The sequence below is a fragment of the Sceloporus occidentalis genome, unplaced genomic scaffold, assembly GCF_023333645.1.
Source record: "Sceloporus occidentalis isolate IW3139 unplaced genomic scaffold, rSceOcc1.0.p SCAF_3, whole genome shotgun sequence".
In the NCBI taxonomy this organism is placed as follows: domain Eukaryota; kingdom Metazoa; phylum Chordata; class Lepidosauria; order Squamata; family Phrynosomatidae; genus Sceloporus; species Sceloporus occidentalis.
This window is the reverse complement of record NW_028316983.1, coordinates 123,571,788-123,587,691: the sequence shown is the minus strand read 5'-3', so window position 1 is coordinate 123,587,691 and position 15,904 is coordinate 123,571,788. Positions and strand designations below refer to the sequence as shown.

The following is a 15,904-nucleotide window of genomic DNA, read 5'->3' as shown; positions in this document are numbered from 1 at the left end:
AATCAATAGATTGATCTTGCAACTACTTAGAAAAGCAAGTAGTTGCTAAGCCATTTTATCAGTTTATCACTTAATTTAAAAAAAAAACCTTGCTGTGTTCCCCATCCTCCTCCTCCCAAGGTACCTTCCTTCCTTCCTTCCTTCCTTCCTTCCTTCCTTCTTTCTTTCCTTCCTTCCTTCCTTCCTTCTTTCCTTCCTTCCTTCCTCCTTTCTTCTCCCAGCAGCCTGAGCCACTTGCATCTGGGCAGAGGGGAGCGTGCACACCCACCCACTCACACACACACACACACACACACACACACACTCCTCTTCCTGAGTACCTTCTTTCCTTTCTCCGCTTCCTTCCTCCTTCTTTCCTCCTTCCTGCCTTCCTGTTCCTCCTTTCTTCCCCCATGGCTCTGGCCACAGCAGCAGCAGTAACTCTCAGGCTGGGATCCAGGAGGGAAGCGGGGGAGGGAGGCTTTGCTGGCTGACAGCTGGGTCATCGCATCACCCCGGAGTGCACCTCTCTCTGCCTGAGGATTCCCCTCCCAGGGAAGGAGAAGTAGCAAAAGGGAAAGGAAGGGAGAGAAAGAACGGGGCAGAAAGGAGGGAGCACCAGAGACACAAGCAAGCCTTCCTGCACCTTTCCTCCTCTCGCTTCTTCCCGCTCCTTCAGTGGCTTCTCTCTCTCTCTCCCTTCCTTTCTTCCTCCTCCTGCTGTTCTGATCGACATATGAAACTGCACAAATGGGAACAAGAATTGTGCCCAAAAAAAAAAACCACGCTTACTCTGGAGTAAGGAAAAATCTTGTTGTAGTGGGAACAAGGGGCATTTGGGGATCGATTTCTGACACGCAGCCAAGCTGAATCAGAAATCAAGTCATCCTACTTGAGCCCATAGAGTTGGAAGAGACCACAAGGGCCAGTACAATCCCCTGCCATGCAGAAATAAAAGCACTCCTGACAGATGGCCATCTAGCTTCTGGCTAGTTGAAGGGAGAAGATCTGAGAATAAGGATTTAGCCTGTGTTAGGTGGAGTTACACTCCCTCTGAATATTCAGGTTCACAGTTGGTTTTTGCTCCTGGATTCAGCACTGAGCCTGGAGGCCCAGATTTCAATGACAACCAGGAACAGTTTTGCACATTTTAAAGTCCTGCACCAACTGTGCCCATTCCTGGAGAAGTTTGATCTGGCCACAGTAGCTCATGTCTCACCTATAGTTAGTGACATCACTACAGGCAGCAATATATTGGGGATGCTTTTGGTCTAGATCGTCTTCATTGAAACGGTTGTTGAACTCGGTGTAATGTACACTCCATTTGTATTGCAATACATGTGCTATAGTAATATACATGGAGAGGCCTTTGACAAGTGCTCAGAAGCTTCAGTTCACACAAAGAACTGCAACCAGATTTTTTCCCTGGAGCTGAATACATGGAGCACACAATTCTCTTATTGCAAAGGTTTCTCTAGATGCTGGTTAGTTTCCAGACACAATTCAAAGTATTTGGGTATGACAGAAGCACTATGATTCTTTGATCTGAGCTATTTGAATGACTGTATCTCCCTATCTGAGCTCTATGTTTATTGTGAGTGACCCTTTTCTCTACTCCAAGTTTGTTTGGTGGAAACAAGGGACAAAATGACTGTTCGCAGACTATGGAACTACTCTCTAAGGAGGCTAGAATGCCTTCCTCCTTGCTCCCCTTCTGACAGCAAGTAAAAACTTCCTTACTCATCAGGCTTTTTGGAATTGACTATGATAGGCTTTTAGCAGTGTGTTTCGGTTGTTTGTTGTTGTTGTTGTTGTGGTTGTTGATTATTCAAGTTGTTTCAACTTATGGTGACCCCTCAAGGCAATATATGTGGCTCAGCCAAGGTCATCCAGTGAATTTCCATTACTGATGTTTTTAATGGCTTTTAAGATGTATTCATTATAATAACATGTAAGCTATCTTGAGTCTAATTATTGGGGAAAGGATGGGATATAAATGAATGTAATTAAAACAGCAACCGTTAATAATGGTTCTTTTTTTTACTCTACATAAGGAGAAATTCCTGGATCAGATCAGATTGAAAATGGGTCTCAATATCTGGAGAGGTTCCTTGTTTCTTTAGGTCTTCCAGCAGAAGCCAAACTACCAGTGGAATTATAGGGTGGTGCAAGGGGTGCAGTCCACACTGAGTGACACCAAGAAGAGGGGTGACTCCCAGTTCGTCCCTCCTCCCAGAAAGCCTGGGGACAGAGGAATAGAAAGGGCTCATGCACACCTATAGTTGGTGACATCACTACAGGCAGCAATATATTGGGGATGCTTTTGGTCTAGATCGTCTTCATTGAAACGGTTGTTGAACTCGGTGTAATGTATAAGCCATGGATCTCAATTCTGACAGAAAATTTCATAACACATAAAGATATGTTTTGAATCCTTAGCATCTTGAGCATTGCTAAAGCTAATATCTGAGAGCTACTAGAAGTCAGTTCAAGTGTTTTTAAAAAATAATATGAGCAGTGGCTATTGTGCATAGAATCCTTCGATATGATTGGGAACCCTGACATAGTTCTATGCATGGAGAGGTTCTATGCATAGAAGAGTTTTTCCTCTTCAAACTCTCACTCTCCACACATGGAGATCTGCATGGAGAACACACATAGGAGATTTTCACATGGGGAAAAGTGATATGAGCATAGCAGCATTATCCCGCAAATAAAGAGGAATTCTAGCACTGCTTTTCATTCATGGGAAAATCCTGTGAATAAAAAGTGGTGCTAGTTCTTCTTTATTCATAGGATAATGACATGATTATCATGATGTCACTTGACATCATCTGAAAATCTTTCCGCAATTACACAATAATGACAGGAGCATCCTGCTATGTTCCTGTCATTTTTCCCCATACTCCATAATCCATACTCTCCTCACGTGTTCAGATTAAATCTTTTTTATTGTCTGCATGGAGTTTCATTCCCATTTTATGCTGGTCATTTGAGAAGAGTATTGCCATGAGGGTTTTTTTTTTAAAGAGTGATTTACCTGTAGCAGGTAAAGAATCTGTGAATTAGCCTTTCAGGTGACGGTTACATAAAATCTGAGTCAAGAAGCACCACTGAGAGCAATTTTACTGAAGCAATAATAAGCTTGTTAGGTTGTAGTGTAACCCACACAGTTCAATTCTTACATATCCCATACTGTCACAAGCAATTTTTACTGCACATTGTCCCTTTCAAAATAAATGAGCATTGTAGAGAATCACTATTCTGTTAATGGTCTCATATTACTTTCCAGTTCCACTACTTGTATCTGAGGAAGTAGGCTGCATTAACAAAAAGCTTATGTTCTTTTTAAAAGTAGATATTCTCACTTGAATCTGATGAAGTTAATCTGCTAATCTGCTTAATCTTAATCTATTTAATTATCTTCTTCAGACTCATGTGACTATGTTAGGTATCATGGCTGTTAGTAAGTGGATGAGGAAAGCCTGTGCTAGGAAACCGTTGGTGCCTAAACCCATTCACTGCAAATGTGACTGATAATTTTCGCTTTGTCTCTTCTAGGCTAATGGAGGCTGGCAAGATGCTACAACTCCTTCGTCAGTGACGTCCCCTACAGAAGGCCCTGGCAGTGTTCACTCTGATACCTCCAACTGATCTTCCAGCAACTAAGCATCCCTGGCAGTTCCCACTCTGCACCAGGCAGACATGGAGCCTGAAAGGGGAGGGGTTTTCTCTCTTGTTGAAACTGTCAGGCTGGATCCAGAACTGACAGGCAAACACAACAGGAGTCTATTTCTCTTCTCCTTTTTGGAATGCTTTTTCAGCCCCTCTGGACATTTCTTTATACTCTCTTCCCTTTATTTTCTGGGTAGAAGCCACCTTTCCTTTCACCATCACCACTGCTTATTTCCCACAGCAGAATACTTTTCAGTCTGATGAAAAATATTTCTATATTTTCATCTTTTTTTTCTCTTTAATACTCTGCAGTCTATCAGGCTCACACCTCCTTGTTTCTCTGGTGTTCTCACTACCTCTTTGCAGAAACCAGCTAAGCCCTTATTCCCCTTTGGGCACTATTTTTTCTCCATGTAAGAACAATTTTCTTTTCTCTGGTGAGTTGAATTCCAGAAATACCGTTACAGGTTGGATAAATGCAGTCCTACCTCTGCAAGGTATGCCTGCAACACACCACTGCTACTAAAAAGATCAAAAAAATGCTAATAAATCTACTCCTAATCATCCTGTTGTGCCTTGTATCATATCCCAGCCATATTGCCTGCCATTTCTCATCGCTGCTGTTCCACACTCCCACATAAGACTGTAAATAGCGCTGTGGAGAATTATGTTATACAAAGAAAATGGACATTTGGCGCTTAGAATAAAATAATGCAAATGTGGTAAGTTTGGATACTAAGCTACCTTTGCACAATTTATTCTGGTTCCAGTATACATATTTTAAAGGTTTGGGGAATTTTTTGTACAAAACCAAGTGATATCAGCAGAAAGGAAAGTACGTTCAGGCAGAGAGAAGGTGAGTCATGCACAACCCATATCACCCTTTGTTTTCTGAGAGATACCTAGGCATTGCCCACATATTTTCATAAGGGTTGGGGATTTTTTTTAGTGATAGCTGCTCAGAATACCATATTCTGGACAAGTTATCCAGTTCTGCACCTGCACAATGAAACTTAAGAAATGGCAAAATATCCACAACATTTGATTGCATATATAATTTACTAATATCTGTTTTATCAATAGAGAGAGGAAAATCAGAGCCCAGCTCTATTTCAAAGAATTGAATAGTGTCGACATGCTACAGTGCATACACTTTATTTTACCAGTACACATAATTATTTGACTGGGCTTGTTTGTCTTTGCACATAACTTACAAATTTGGGTATATATCCTTTTTAAAACTGTGATTATTGCCTTGATTTTGAGAAACAAAATTATAGTTTGAGCTTCACATTCAAGAAATAATTTTTGTGAGGACAGGAAAAAAGCATAAGGGAAATGATTGCAGTTGGAGGAATTAATTCTGGTTCACATATTGTAACCATAGGAATTAAAAAGATACCCCTGTGACTATTGAAAATGACTATAAAAACATATTTGCATGATGGATAACCTGTTGCATGTTTTAAATGCAGTCCACCCTTAAAGCAAGATCAGGCATTTGCCACAGATGACAAAAAGGTGACAGATCTGATTTCACAGAGGTTTACTTATGAAATTTTCACAGTGGCTGAGAGAGGTCCATGGAATGTTCTTCATCGGGCATTCAAGTGTCTTGGACCAACCTTTCTCTGACCATAAGGAGGTTTTGAAATATGTCTCAAGTACTCTTTGACACCTTTGAAGGAATAAAACCTGTCTCTGTGTTATTAATGGCAACCCACAAACATAGGAGGCAGAACAACATTCAGTAATCCAACATCCTTACTTTCAGATGGAACATCTTTATCAAGGAGAGTGAGGATGTGGTTTTCAAGGTGTCTAGCTACACAAAGACAAGATTATTCAAGACAGATTACTTACATATTAACCCTTTTAAACCAAAACATTCATCACAATCCTAATCAGGGTAGAGAAGGGTGCTTTTCCCACCCTGGCCATACAAGTGTGAAGCTTCAATCTAGTTAAGTGATCATTATGAGTACAGAATCACAGTGTGGTAGTTATCTTGTAGTGAACTATACAGATTAAAAATTATTGCATATAATTAAAGATTAAAGCCAAATGAGTCCAGTGTACTACAAAATGCAAAGGTTCATAAGAGGGTCAAAATCCACTGCAGAGCAAAAAATTTATAGGCCCAACCAAAATGTCAAATATATTGAACACACTTTCAACTTCCATAATGTTCTACACCAATCTTGGATGTTAATTAATGCAGATGGTGAAGAAAAGCTTGGTTTAAAGCCATAACATCTATCTTGCAATCTTAGACTTGGGTTAGAGTTGGAAGAGATTGCAGTCTTAGTTGAATTAGGTTCTTTTAGGTTTCAGGTTATACCTAAAAATGCTAGGATAAAAAGAAACATGAGCAGGGAAGCAATCACTGATAAGCTGTTCTGATAGCCTTTTGGCTGAAGAGCGAGGTATATATTATTGTTGTTGTTGTTGTTGTTGTTACTACCCTATTTTTCAAAATAAAAGTCTAAGTTCCAAATGTACAACATAATTATGTCAGTATGAAGAACAGTGCAGAAGTATAGTGATTATAGCCTCTGCTACACAGGAATAAAAGCCATTTCAAGGATGTCCTGCTGGATCCTGATCTGTTTGGGAACTGGCAATGTAGCTTTATCTTCTGGCAGAGATAGCTCTTGCTGCTGTAACCTTTACACAACACAAAAAATGACTCACAGTGGTGTAATGTACCCTTGTTGTGGTTTAAATTCAGTAGTTGCCCAAATATGTCTGTCTTAAACTCCCTTGTTACTTCTTAGATGGATTTTGAAGAAACATGGCAGTTTTTATATTAACCAAGTTAGATATTAGTTTGTAGTGAGCTAAGAGTTTAAAAGTTAACCACATTGGGTGGTGGTTGGATGAAATGTACCCTCAAAGAATAAAGTTTGATGTTCTGTTAATAAAAAGTTATTTCGCTCCAGCTACATTACAAGCTGCTTGATATACATGAATGCTTTAGAAAGCAATTGTTTCGGTTCTTAATGGAATTATTGTTGTTACAATTAATTACCTTAATTGTGCACTCTGTACCCGGTGTTTCTCTTAGCAGTATTTACATAAACCATTTTATTTTCAACTGTAATTTGTGAACAAGAGGTGTAATTCACGGAAAGCAAGCAAAGCCCCATTTAAACATTTGGGTCAATGGTGTTGTGCAGTACTACTCCTTACTCATCTTCATTTCAAACAGATTTCTTAACTGTATAGTTTGCATGGCAAACCACAATTTTTAAGAAAAAGGTACATGGAGATGCATTTATCTGCCTGTAACAAAGTACATTTTCCTGATGTTCTGTCATGGTATGGTACTAACTCCTCAATGGTACATATACTGGTAATAGTTCTTTGCATATCCAGATTTACTATTTTTATTATAATATTGATTATTAATAATAAGCAAAAATTGTTACCTGGCAACTTCCTTTTCTCATACACGTATACTTCTTTATTTTCTGCCCAGAAAAACCTGACTTCGATACCAAAAACAAAAAAAATTAAAAACTGCAGAAACTTTTAAAAAAAAACTTAAAATTAAAAAAATTAAAAAATTAAGTTCTTTCAGCTTTATTAACATTTTTCATTGTTTCTTGCGACTTGTGTCTTGTTCTTTGTAGTATTGATAATAATGAACATTTGATAATGGATGTTCTTGTATATTCAGATAAAGGGGGGGGGGGGGACCAAAAAAAGCAGCCTGAATTTAATAGTGTTTATAAGAAAAAAAAATTAAAAAGTTACCCTGATAGCACGCATCAAAGGACAAATTGTTCCCATCCTGCCCTTTTTGTGACAAAAAGTGCATCATATTTGCTTAGTTTTAACACCAAACTACCTGCATTAACCCTTTTTTGTTTGTTTCAATATTTTTCCATGCATTTGTGAATTAGTTCAAGAATGGTAGAAAATTGTACAGTTGTGCACATTAATTTCCTGTTATACAATGTTTTTAAAAAAGGTGACAGTAATTCATTTTGTAAAACTTTTTTAAAAGGTTGAAATAGTGAACATAATAAGTGCACCTAATACTTTATGTTTACTAGGTTTGAAAGCCAGAAGTTACATTTCTTTTCTGTTTCGCATTCTTTGAAGGGGGCTTTTGTTTTAGGACCGATTATGCCTCACCTGAAATGAACAGGATCTGTAAAAGAGACTTGCCTGTGCAACTCCAATTTATTTCAAAGCAGTTTGCACAGGTGGCATGGTCCTTGGAGGGATTGGAGTTTTTGTTTCAAGTTGGTTTTGATTTGATTTGGGGGGTTTTGGTTTTAAAAAATCCCTCCCCTGCTCACTTGTTACATCTTTTTTTTTCCTTTTTTCAAAGTGATGTGAAAAGCTTCATTATCAAAAATTATTCTGCAGATTCCCCCCTTGAAAAAATAAATATTTGCCAGAATAGTATATGACCTTTTACACAACATAACTTTGTGTATACCTAGCTATGTGGCAGAAGTGCTAAGAAACCCAGTTATTGAATTGCAAATATATGTAACAGGACATTGGTAAGAGTGCCTGGTGCTCATTTGGATTTAGGCAATGCACATTGGTCACATCATGCATAAGCCCCATTGTTCACTGGACATCAATGTACATCAGGCACTTTGCTGGCCATGTTACGTTACAGCAGCCCTTTACTGGATTCAGACTTTTCACAACTACACAATTCTTATTCCCACAAGCAAAAGTCAATTTATGAAGACATCATGCCTCAACAGGATTCAAGCCATTATTATTACTCTTCAGAAAACTGAATGTTGAAGACAAGACCTACAGAAATAAGCATGGAATTTGAAATGTGGGACTTTAGGAAAATATTCTGCCTGAAATTCACGTCTGCGTCAGTTCTGAAACTATTTGTAGTTAGATAATTCTGAAGTAAACTTTTTGAGGACTGCTTGATAAAACAGTCCTCAAAAATAAATGTAACTCAGCACCCTTGGAACACTGAAGCCCTTGGTGAACAACTGTCTTTTCTTGAGAATAGAAGAAGCGACAATCTTGAGACTCTAGTCCTCTGTCCTGCAAAATGAGCTCCTAACAAAATATACCACTCTTTTCAGTGTGGTTTGTTACTGTATGATTTCAAGTCATTTTCAGCTTATAGTGGCCCTAAGATTGCATAAGGTTTTCTTATCAATATTGATTCAGAAAGCGATTGCTCTGAGAGTGAGATTTGCCAGAGGTCACCTATTAGGTTTCCATGGCCAAGTCGAGATATGTACCCTGGTCTCCCTCAAAGCATTACACCACACTGGTTTTCTAGCAAGATAGTAAGAATAACTTTTGCTCAGCACTTCCAGTTTTCAGGAACAAGGGCAAGTCTGGACCACTGTGACAAAAGCTGCTATTTACACTTTGGAGTGCAGTGGCAAGTCAATGCTGTGATGTGAGGAAATCAGTTCTGCAGTATATTAAGTAATAATGCAGATTACGAGTGTGTCTTTCCTTCACCTTATCTGGAGCTAGAGGCAGGACAGTCTAGATCAAAGGTTTTGGAGCAAACATGAGCTTTAGCACATATTTTTAGGCATTAGTCAAAATTTCTGGGCTGCCAATAGCACCACATATCTACCCTGTTTATACTTATCTTTGAAGGTGGGAGCAGTAGGAAGCATGTCAGCAGTTGCTAGGCAGCCAAATTTTTCATACTTTGATCCATTTGATTTTCCCTGTGCCATCAAAATACAAATATCAGCCCACATCGCTTCCTCAGTACTGAAATGCTCATAAAAGACGGTCATATTTTAAAATAGAGTCTAACTACGTCCTGTTTAAAACTATACACTACAAAATTGTATGTTAGCCTATGACACAGTTATTTGCAGATTTAATAAAAGTCAGTATTACTGCACATTCTGTGAATAATACCAGAAGAAATTTCAGTCCAGTCCAGTATGATTCCTGTATGATTTATCTCATAGCATAAAGAGAAAAATTATCTCCAATGTAGACTAAATCTCATATGTAGAAAGTGGGGAACTTTGGGGACTGTGATCAGGGTGGTTTAGACAGAATCAAATATGACTTTCTTTGGCATTGGGGAATACCACTGCTCATACAGGGATTTTCAGCATTAGGCTAATTTAGGGAAGATGGGCTGCTGATGCACAATCCAGCACCTCAAAATTGGTACTGTAAAAATATTCCCTCTTTATTTGCAATTATTGTGAAGTTTTCACATCACTCTTTCCAGCACCTCCTTGTTTTTCCCATGCAACTTTGTGTAAAGCTGCTTTAAAATATTATTAGTATTGTTATTATTGGAAACGTATTCAAACTGCATTGTTTGTTTTTAGTTGCAAGTTTTTGCTTCTTGTACAAACAACCTGCTTTGTTATATATTGCTTTCTCTTCTTTTGTTTTCAGTAGATAAGCCCTAGGAGGTTTCTTCTTTTTACTTACATAATTCTTTTTTGCTCTCTTAAAGAGTGGTTTTTGTGATTCCCACGAAAACTTTTTTGTTCAGTAATAATACTAAAAAGGTGTAGGTTTTACAGTCTCCTGATTTGTACTACTAATGCATATTCCAAATAAATAGTTTCTTTTGTTGCAAAAATGTGGTTTTTTTATACAGAATTTGCAGATTTAATAAAAGACAGTATTACTGCACGTTCTGTGAGTCTATCTTAATGGGAAGAAATTTCAGTCCAGCCCAGTATGATCCTTGTATGATTCACCCTCTTCAAATTCTTAACACAAGTTGATAACTACGTAGCTAACAGCAAGCAAGATTACCCGTGGTCCTGCATTTCACTCTGAAAATGAGTTCTTAATTTAATTATGCTGTAGAAACCACAGTACTCCAAATATGGTTGGAGGACTCATACTTCACCACATTGAAGAAGTGAACCTGGATATATTTCTGCAAACAGCCATGTCTCACCAAATATTATTTAGAAAATTCACAATTGTCACTGGATCCAGGTAGCCTTACTGTTATGACATGGAGATTTTGTCCTTCTACAAGGAAGCAGGTCAGTTTAAGCTCCAATTCTATACACACACCTGAGAATAAGCTCCACTGAGACATACATATATGAGCATTGTTAATATTTAAAGGCACGCCCAGAATGTTTTCAATTCTAAGGAGAACCTAAAATCCATTTTTAAAATACACTTGAAGGGTTGCTTACAGTTACAATCCAAGAATCATACAATTGTAGCATTGGAAGAGACTACAAGGGCCATCCAGTCCAACCCCCCTGCCATGCAGGAAATCACAAACAAAGCATCCCCGACAGATGGCCATGCAGCCTCTGTTTAAAGACCTCCAAAGAAGGAGACTCCAGTATACTCCAAAGGAATGTGTTCCACTGTCACTGCCACAGCCCATACTGTCAGGATGTTCCTCCTAATATTGAAGTAGAATCTCTTTTCCCGTAGCTTGCATCCATTTCTCTGGAGCAGCACACTCCAGTTTCTCAACATTCTTTTTTAATTGTGGTGCCCAGGTGGGGTCTGACAAAAGCAGAATCCAGTGGCACTATTACTTCCCTTGATCTAGACACTCTACTTTTATTAATGCAGCTGAAAATTGCATTGGCCTTTTTAGCTGACCCATCACACTGTTGACTCATGTTCAACTTGTGGTCTACCTGGACTCCTAGATCTCTTTCACACGTAGTCTCATTAAGCCAGGTGTCCCCCATCCTATATCTGTGCATTTCATTTTTCCGTCCTAAGTGCAGTACCTTATATTTCTCTGTTGAATTTCATTTTGTTAGTTTTGGCCCAGCTTTCTAGTCTATTCAGGTCACTTTGAATTTTGATCCTGTCCTCTAGGGTATTAGCTACTCCTCCTAATTTGGTGTCATTTGCAAATTTGATAAGTATGCCCCCAATTCTGTCCTCCACGTCATTGATAAAGATGTTGAATAGCACTGGACCCAGGACAGAACCCTGTGGGACCCCACTGGTCACTTCTCTCCAGGATCAAAAAGGAGCCATTGTTGAGCATCCTTTGGGTTCGGCTGCAAACACAAATTATTGAGTGATACCAGTTTCTTGGAGCATAAATTAAAGGTATAAAGGAATGAGTAGTGGAAATTTCTAAGGAAATTACTATACTAAATTATAGGAAAATGAATTAAATTTCCGAGGTGTTCCTCATAGGGCATGGTTTCAAGATCCTTCACCATTTTAGTCGCCTTCCTTTGGACATGTTCCAGTTTCTCAGCATCCTTTTTGAATTGTGGTCCCCAGAACTCGACACAGTATTCCAGATGGGTATTCCAGAAATCATCATAGACACCAAGATGACAAAACTGAGGCTGTCATACTTTGGACACATCATGAGAAGGCAAGACTCATTGGAACAAACAATAATGCTAAGGAAGGTGGATGGAAGTAGAAAAAGAGGAAGGCCACATGCTAGATGTGGACTATATTAAGGTCACAGGTATGACTCTACAGAAGTAAGCAAAGCAGTGGAGGACAGAGAGTCTTGGAGAATTCTCATCTACATGGGTCGAAATCAACTTGAAGACAGTTAACAACAAAAATAACAAAATGTTTACTCAGCAGGTTGTAATGGCAGAGCAACAAGTATTGAGTTCATACACAATGCATATATTTCTTTGTCTTTTTGTCTTTTATGTGTGACCAAGAAAATATTAGTCCTTCATTTTAGTCCATTAACTCCATGCATTGATAGGTGCAGTCCGGAAAACCATAGCCCTTGAGGAGTCAAACATTAAGCATGCCAGTGTGAAGTCGAAGGCTTTCATAGCCGATATCCATAGTTTTTTGTGGGGTTTTCGGGATAGGTGGCCATGTTCTAGAAGAGTTTATTCCTGACGTTTCACTGGCATCTTCAGAGAATGGAGGTTGACTGGACAGCCCTTGTGGTCTCTTCCTACTCTTTGATTTTATCATTCTAAAAGCCCATTCATATTACACAGTTGTATGATTCCAGTTTAACTGTCTCAGTGACTCAACTAAGCTCAACATTTCCCCCTACCCCATACTCTTTACAATGGAGTGTGACCTGTTCATTGTGTATTGGCAAAGAAAGTTTGGCTAGAGCAACAAAATCTTCAAGATCTGCAGAAGCCAAGGGTACTGATTATTAACAGCTCCATTGCTCCATTGCTCTTGTTTGCTGAATATATAAGCAAGCTTACAGCTTTCACCAACTGATAGAAAAGAGCCAGTAGCTTCCATGGCTCCAAAATTCTACAGAGACAGTTCCTGATCAGCCTTCAGCATGATGTGAGCTGCTGCTTGCTGTGCTTTTAGCATCCCTGATGGATTCCTTGTCAATGGTTATTCAATTTCCAGCTTGACCTTTTGATTCTAAATAACATGGCAATATCAGTGTGGTGCAGCCTGCAGCTCCAAAGAAAAATTAACTGTATCAGCTGCTCACAGGAGACCTGTGAAATGCCAGTAGAAACTGAGATCAACTGACTTTTCTAAGCTGCTGCAGGAATCATTTCCTTCTCCTCTAGTCTTTTTAATGTTCATCTAAATAGCACTGTGCTACCACCTGTTTAATTCTAATAAATACTTATTTATTCTCCAAGCAGACAAATGTTAGGACTCAGGTGGGGCTTGAGCTAGTCTGCAAACAAAGAGGGAAAGATAACAGAAGACAACAGCTGCTGGCATTGAGCCCTGCATTCCCACTAAGGGAAATGATGGTGCATATAGAGAAGGGGGGAGAATACTGTAACGAACTGGAAATGATGGAAAGAGAGCGACTAACCATTTATTTTGCACTTTTACAGTGTAGATTTACTGAGGAAGGTGGTGATCTCTGGACATCAGCAAATGCAGGATTTGCAGCAAAATTCAGTTTTTAATCCAAACTGAATATGATGAATATGCCAACAGTTTTCAACTCATGAGGTTAAAATAACATGTCCCACTTCAGGTGTCCTGAAAAAGCAACAAAATTTACAAACAAGGATTTTTTTTTTTAATGGGTGTGTATGTGTCTTAATTTGATGTTCAAGAGGCTATGTGGGCATGATGGATATTATCCAGATTTTTTTCACAAGATTTTGTTATCTGACTAAAGACAGTAATTGGCTGTGTCTTTCATTGATAAGTCCCCAGGATGCAACAGCAATGAAAGTGATAATATCAAAAAATAATGGAGAACCTTTCACACAATTATGTCTATAAGATTGCAGAGAACACCAAAACATGTTTGAGAGATCCAGTTGCCATGTAAGAGCCCCTTAACAAAAGTTCTAGATATATGGTAGGCAGGAAAGTTAAAAAATATTCATGTAGGATTTCTTTTTTAAAAAAAAAAATATTAGATTATACAAACAACAAAATAAAAGGCATTCTAATTTCCCCCCCTTTACAACTTAAACTCTAGACTGGAGACACCCACCTTCTTTCTTTCTCCCAACAAAAACCCTCTTATTCTCTCCTTCCTCACTTCCTTTTCTCACTGCAATCTCTTCCTTTTACCCTTTCCCTCTCCCTTTACTCTACACACACTCTTTCTTTATCTACTTCCTTCTTCACTCTCTGTGTACCACTCTAAACAGTTTCTCCAACCTTCATCGCCCCTCTTATCCACTCTCTTCTCGTACTCACCAAATCTCTCTGGTCCCTACTCCTTATCTAGCCAAATTAATTTGTCTTTCTTTTATTCTTAAATCTAACCTTATTTTATTAATGCTGTTAAGTACAAATAATCAATTTGTACTGAATTACTGTTCCTTCTTAATATCAACCCTACCCCAGGCTGATCCCACCAACATTTCTACTAACTGCTCATTTATATTTCACCCTTTCTACTTCCCTTAATTTCTTATATGTTTCCTCCACTTTCTATATTTTCTACTTATTCTGTATACAGTTTACTAATATTCCAGTTATCCCTTCTGTATTACACTTCTATTTCCTTGGGAGCTACAAATTAAAAACTAATAATAATTTTGCTCCTTTATGAATTTGATAACGAGGGCCCAGAACAGACGGGCCTTTGCGGCGCCCTCATCACATGCCAGGGTTGCCTGACGGGATGCGTAATGATGATGTCACTGCTGTGCCGCTTCCAAGTGGGAGCGGCACAGATGCAACGCCATCTCTGGCGCTTTGCTATGTTGCAGCAGCACCGCAAAAAGGAGCCACTTCCAGGCGCTCCTTTTTTGCTCCACAACAGCACCATGCAATTTGGTTGCTGCGGTGTTCCTGTGGAGCAAAGAGAGGCGCTGGGTAGGTGCGTCTTTTTGATGCTCTGTACCATGCCTAAGTCCCCTTCGTTTTTAAAAACCTTCAAATGAGTTTCCCCCAACCAATTGTGTTTATTTATCCACTTCGATTAGATCATATAATTGTAACAACCATTCTCCTTTTTCCGGAATATTTTTTTATTTCCATTTTTGCACATATGTAATTCTTTCAACTGTACTCATATAAAATATATATTTTCCCATATGTTTATTCTAAATTATTTTCAAACATTCGTAGCAAACAGCACTCTGGTTTTAATCCTAATTTAATGTTCAATATATTACTAATTGTTTAATTAATGGGTTTCCAATATCTCCTAGCAAATTTGCATGTCCACCAACAGTGGAAGAATGAACCTCTTGCCTCGCCACACTTCCAGCATTTATTATCCACTTTTTTGTAGATTTTTGCTAATTTTTCCAGAATGAAATACCACTTAAAATACATCTTATACCAGTTCTCTTTTAGATTTTGTGAAACACTATATTTTAACTCTTTGTTCCAAAGCTAATCCTTCTCCTTCCAATTCCAACAATCTCCTATCTTTTAAATTCACCCATTCCTTAAGCCAAAATAAACAGTTTGCCTCAAAGTATAATTTTATATTAGGTAGAGCCAAACCTCCTATATCACGTGTATCTTGCAAAATTTTAAATCTTATCCTAGGTTTCTTACCTGGCCAAATAAATTTCATTATATCTCTCTGCCAAATGGTAAAAACATCATTTGAATTTATTGTATGTATTGTCTAGCATGACTTGTTTCACTGAAACCTGTGTTGACTTTTTGTGATTATGGCATTGCCTTCTAGGTGTTTACAGACACTCTGTTTAATGGTCTGTTGTAGAATCTTTTCTGGTATTGATGTCAAACTAACTGGATAATAATTGTTGGGAATAGTGGTGTAAAACCATGGGGGCCTGGTGATATGCCTTCTTTACTATTTTTGATAGGTTCCATAATTTCCTCTTTAGAGATTTCTGCTTCTAATATTTTTTCTGGTCTTCATCCAATCTAATAATTTCTTCATTTCTTA

At 38.4% G+C, this 15,904-nt stretch overlaps 1 protein-coding gene across 3 annotated transcripts in view; it reads left to right on the top strand.

The window, feature by feature from the left end:
- Window positions 1–10,281, top strand: part of PBX1 (PBX homeobox 1) — a 508,422-nt gene extending 498,141 nt beyond the window's left edge. For 2 of the 3 annotated variants that reach the window (XM_089516062.1, XM_089516061.1), the window contains exon 9: window positions 3,541–10,281. In XM_089516062.1, the coding sequence (XP_089372188.1) occupies window positions 3,541–3,633 (93 nt within the window). In that variant the 3' untranslated portion in view covers window positions 3,634–10,281. The remainder of the gene's footprint in view (window positions 1–3,540) is intronic. The other variant, XM_089516063.1, reaches the window with a different exon arrangement.
- The last annotated feature ends 5,623 nt before the right edge of the window (window positions 10,282–15,904 follow it).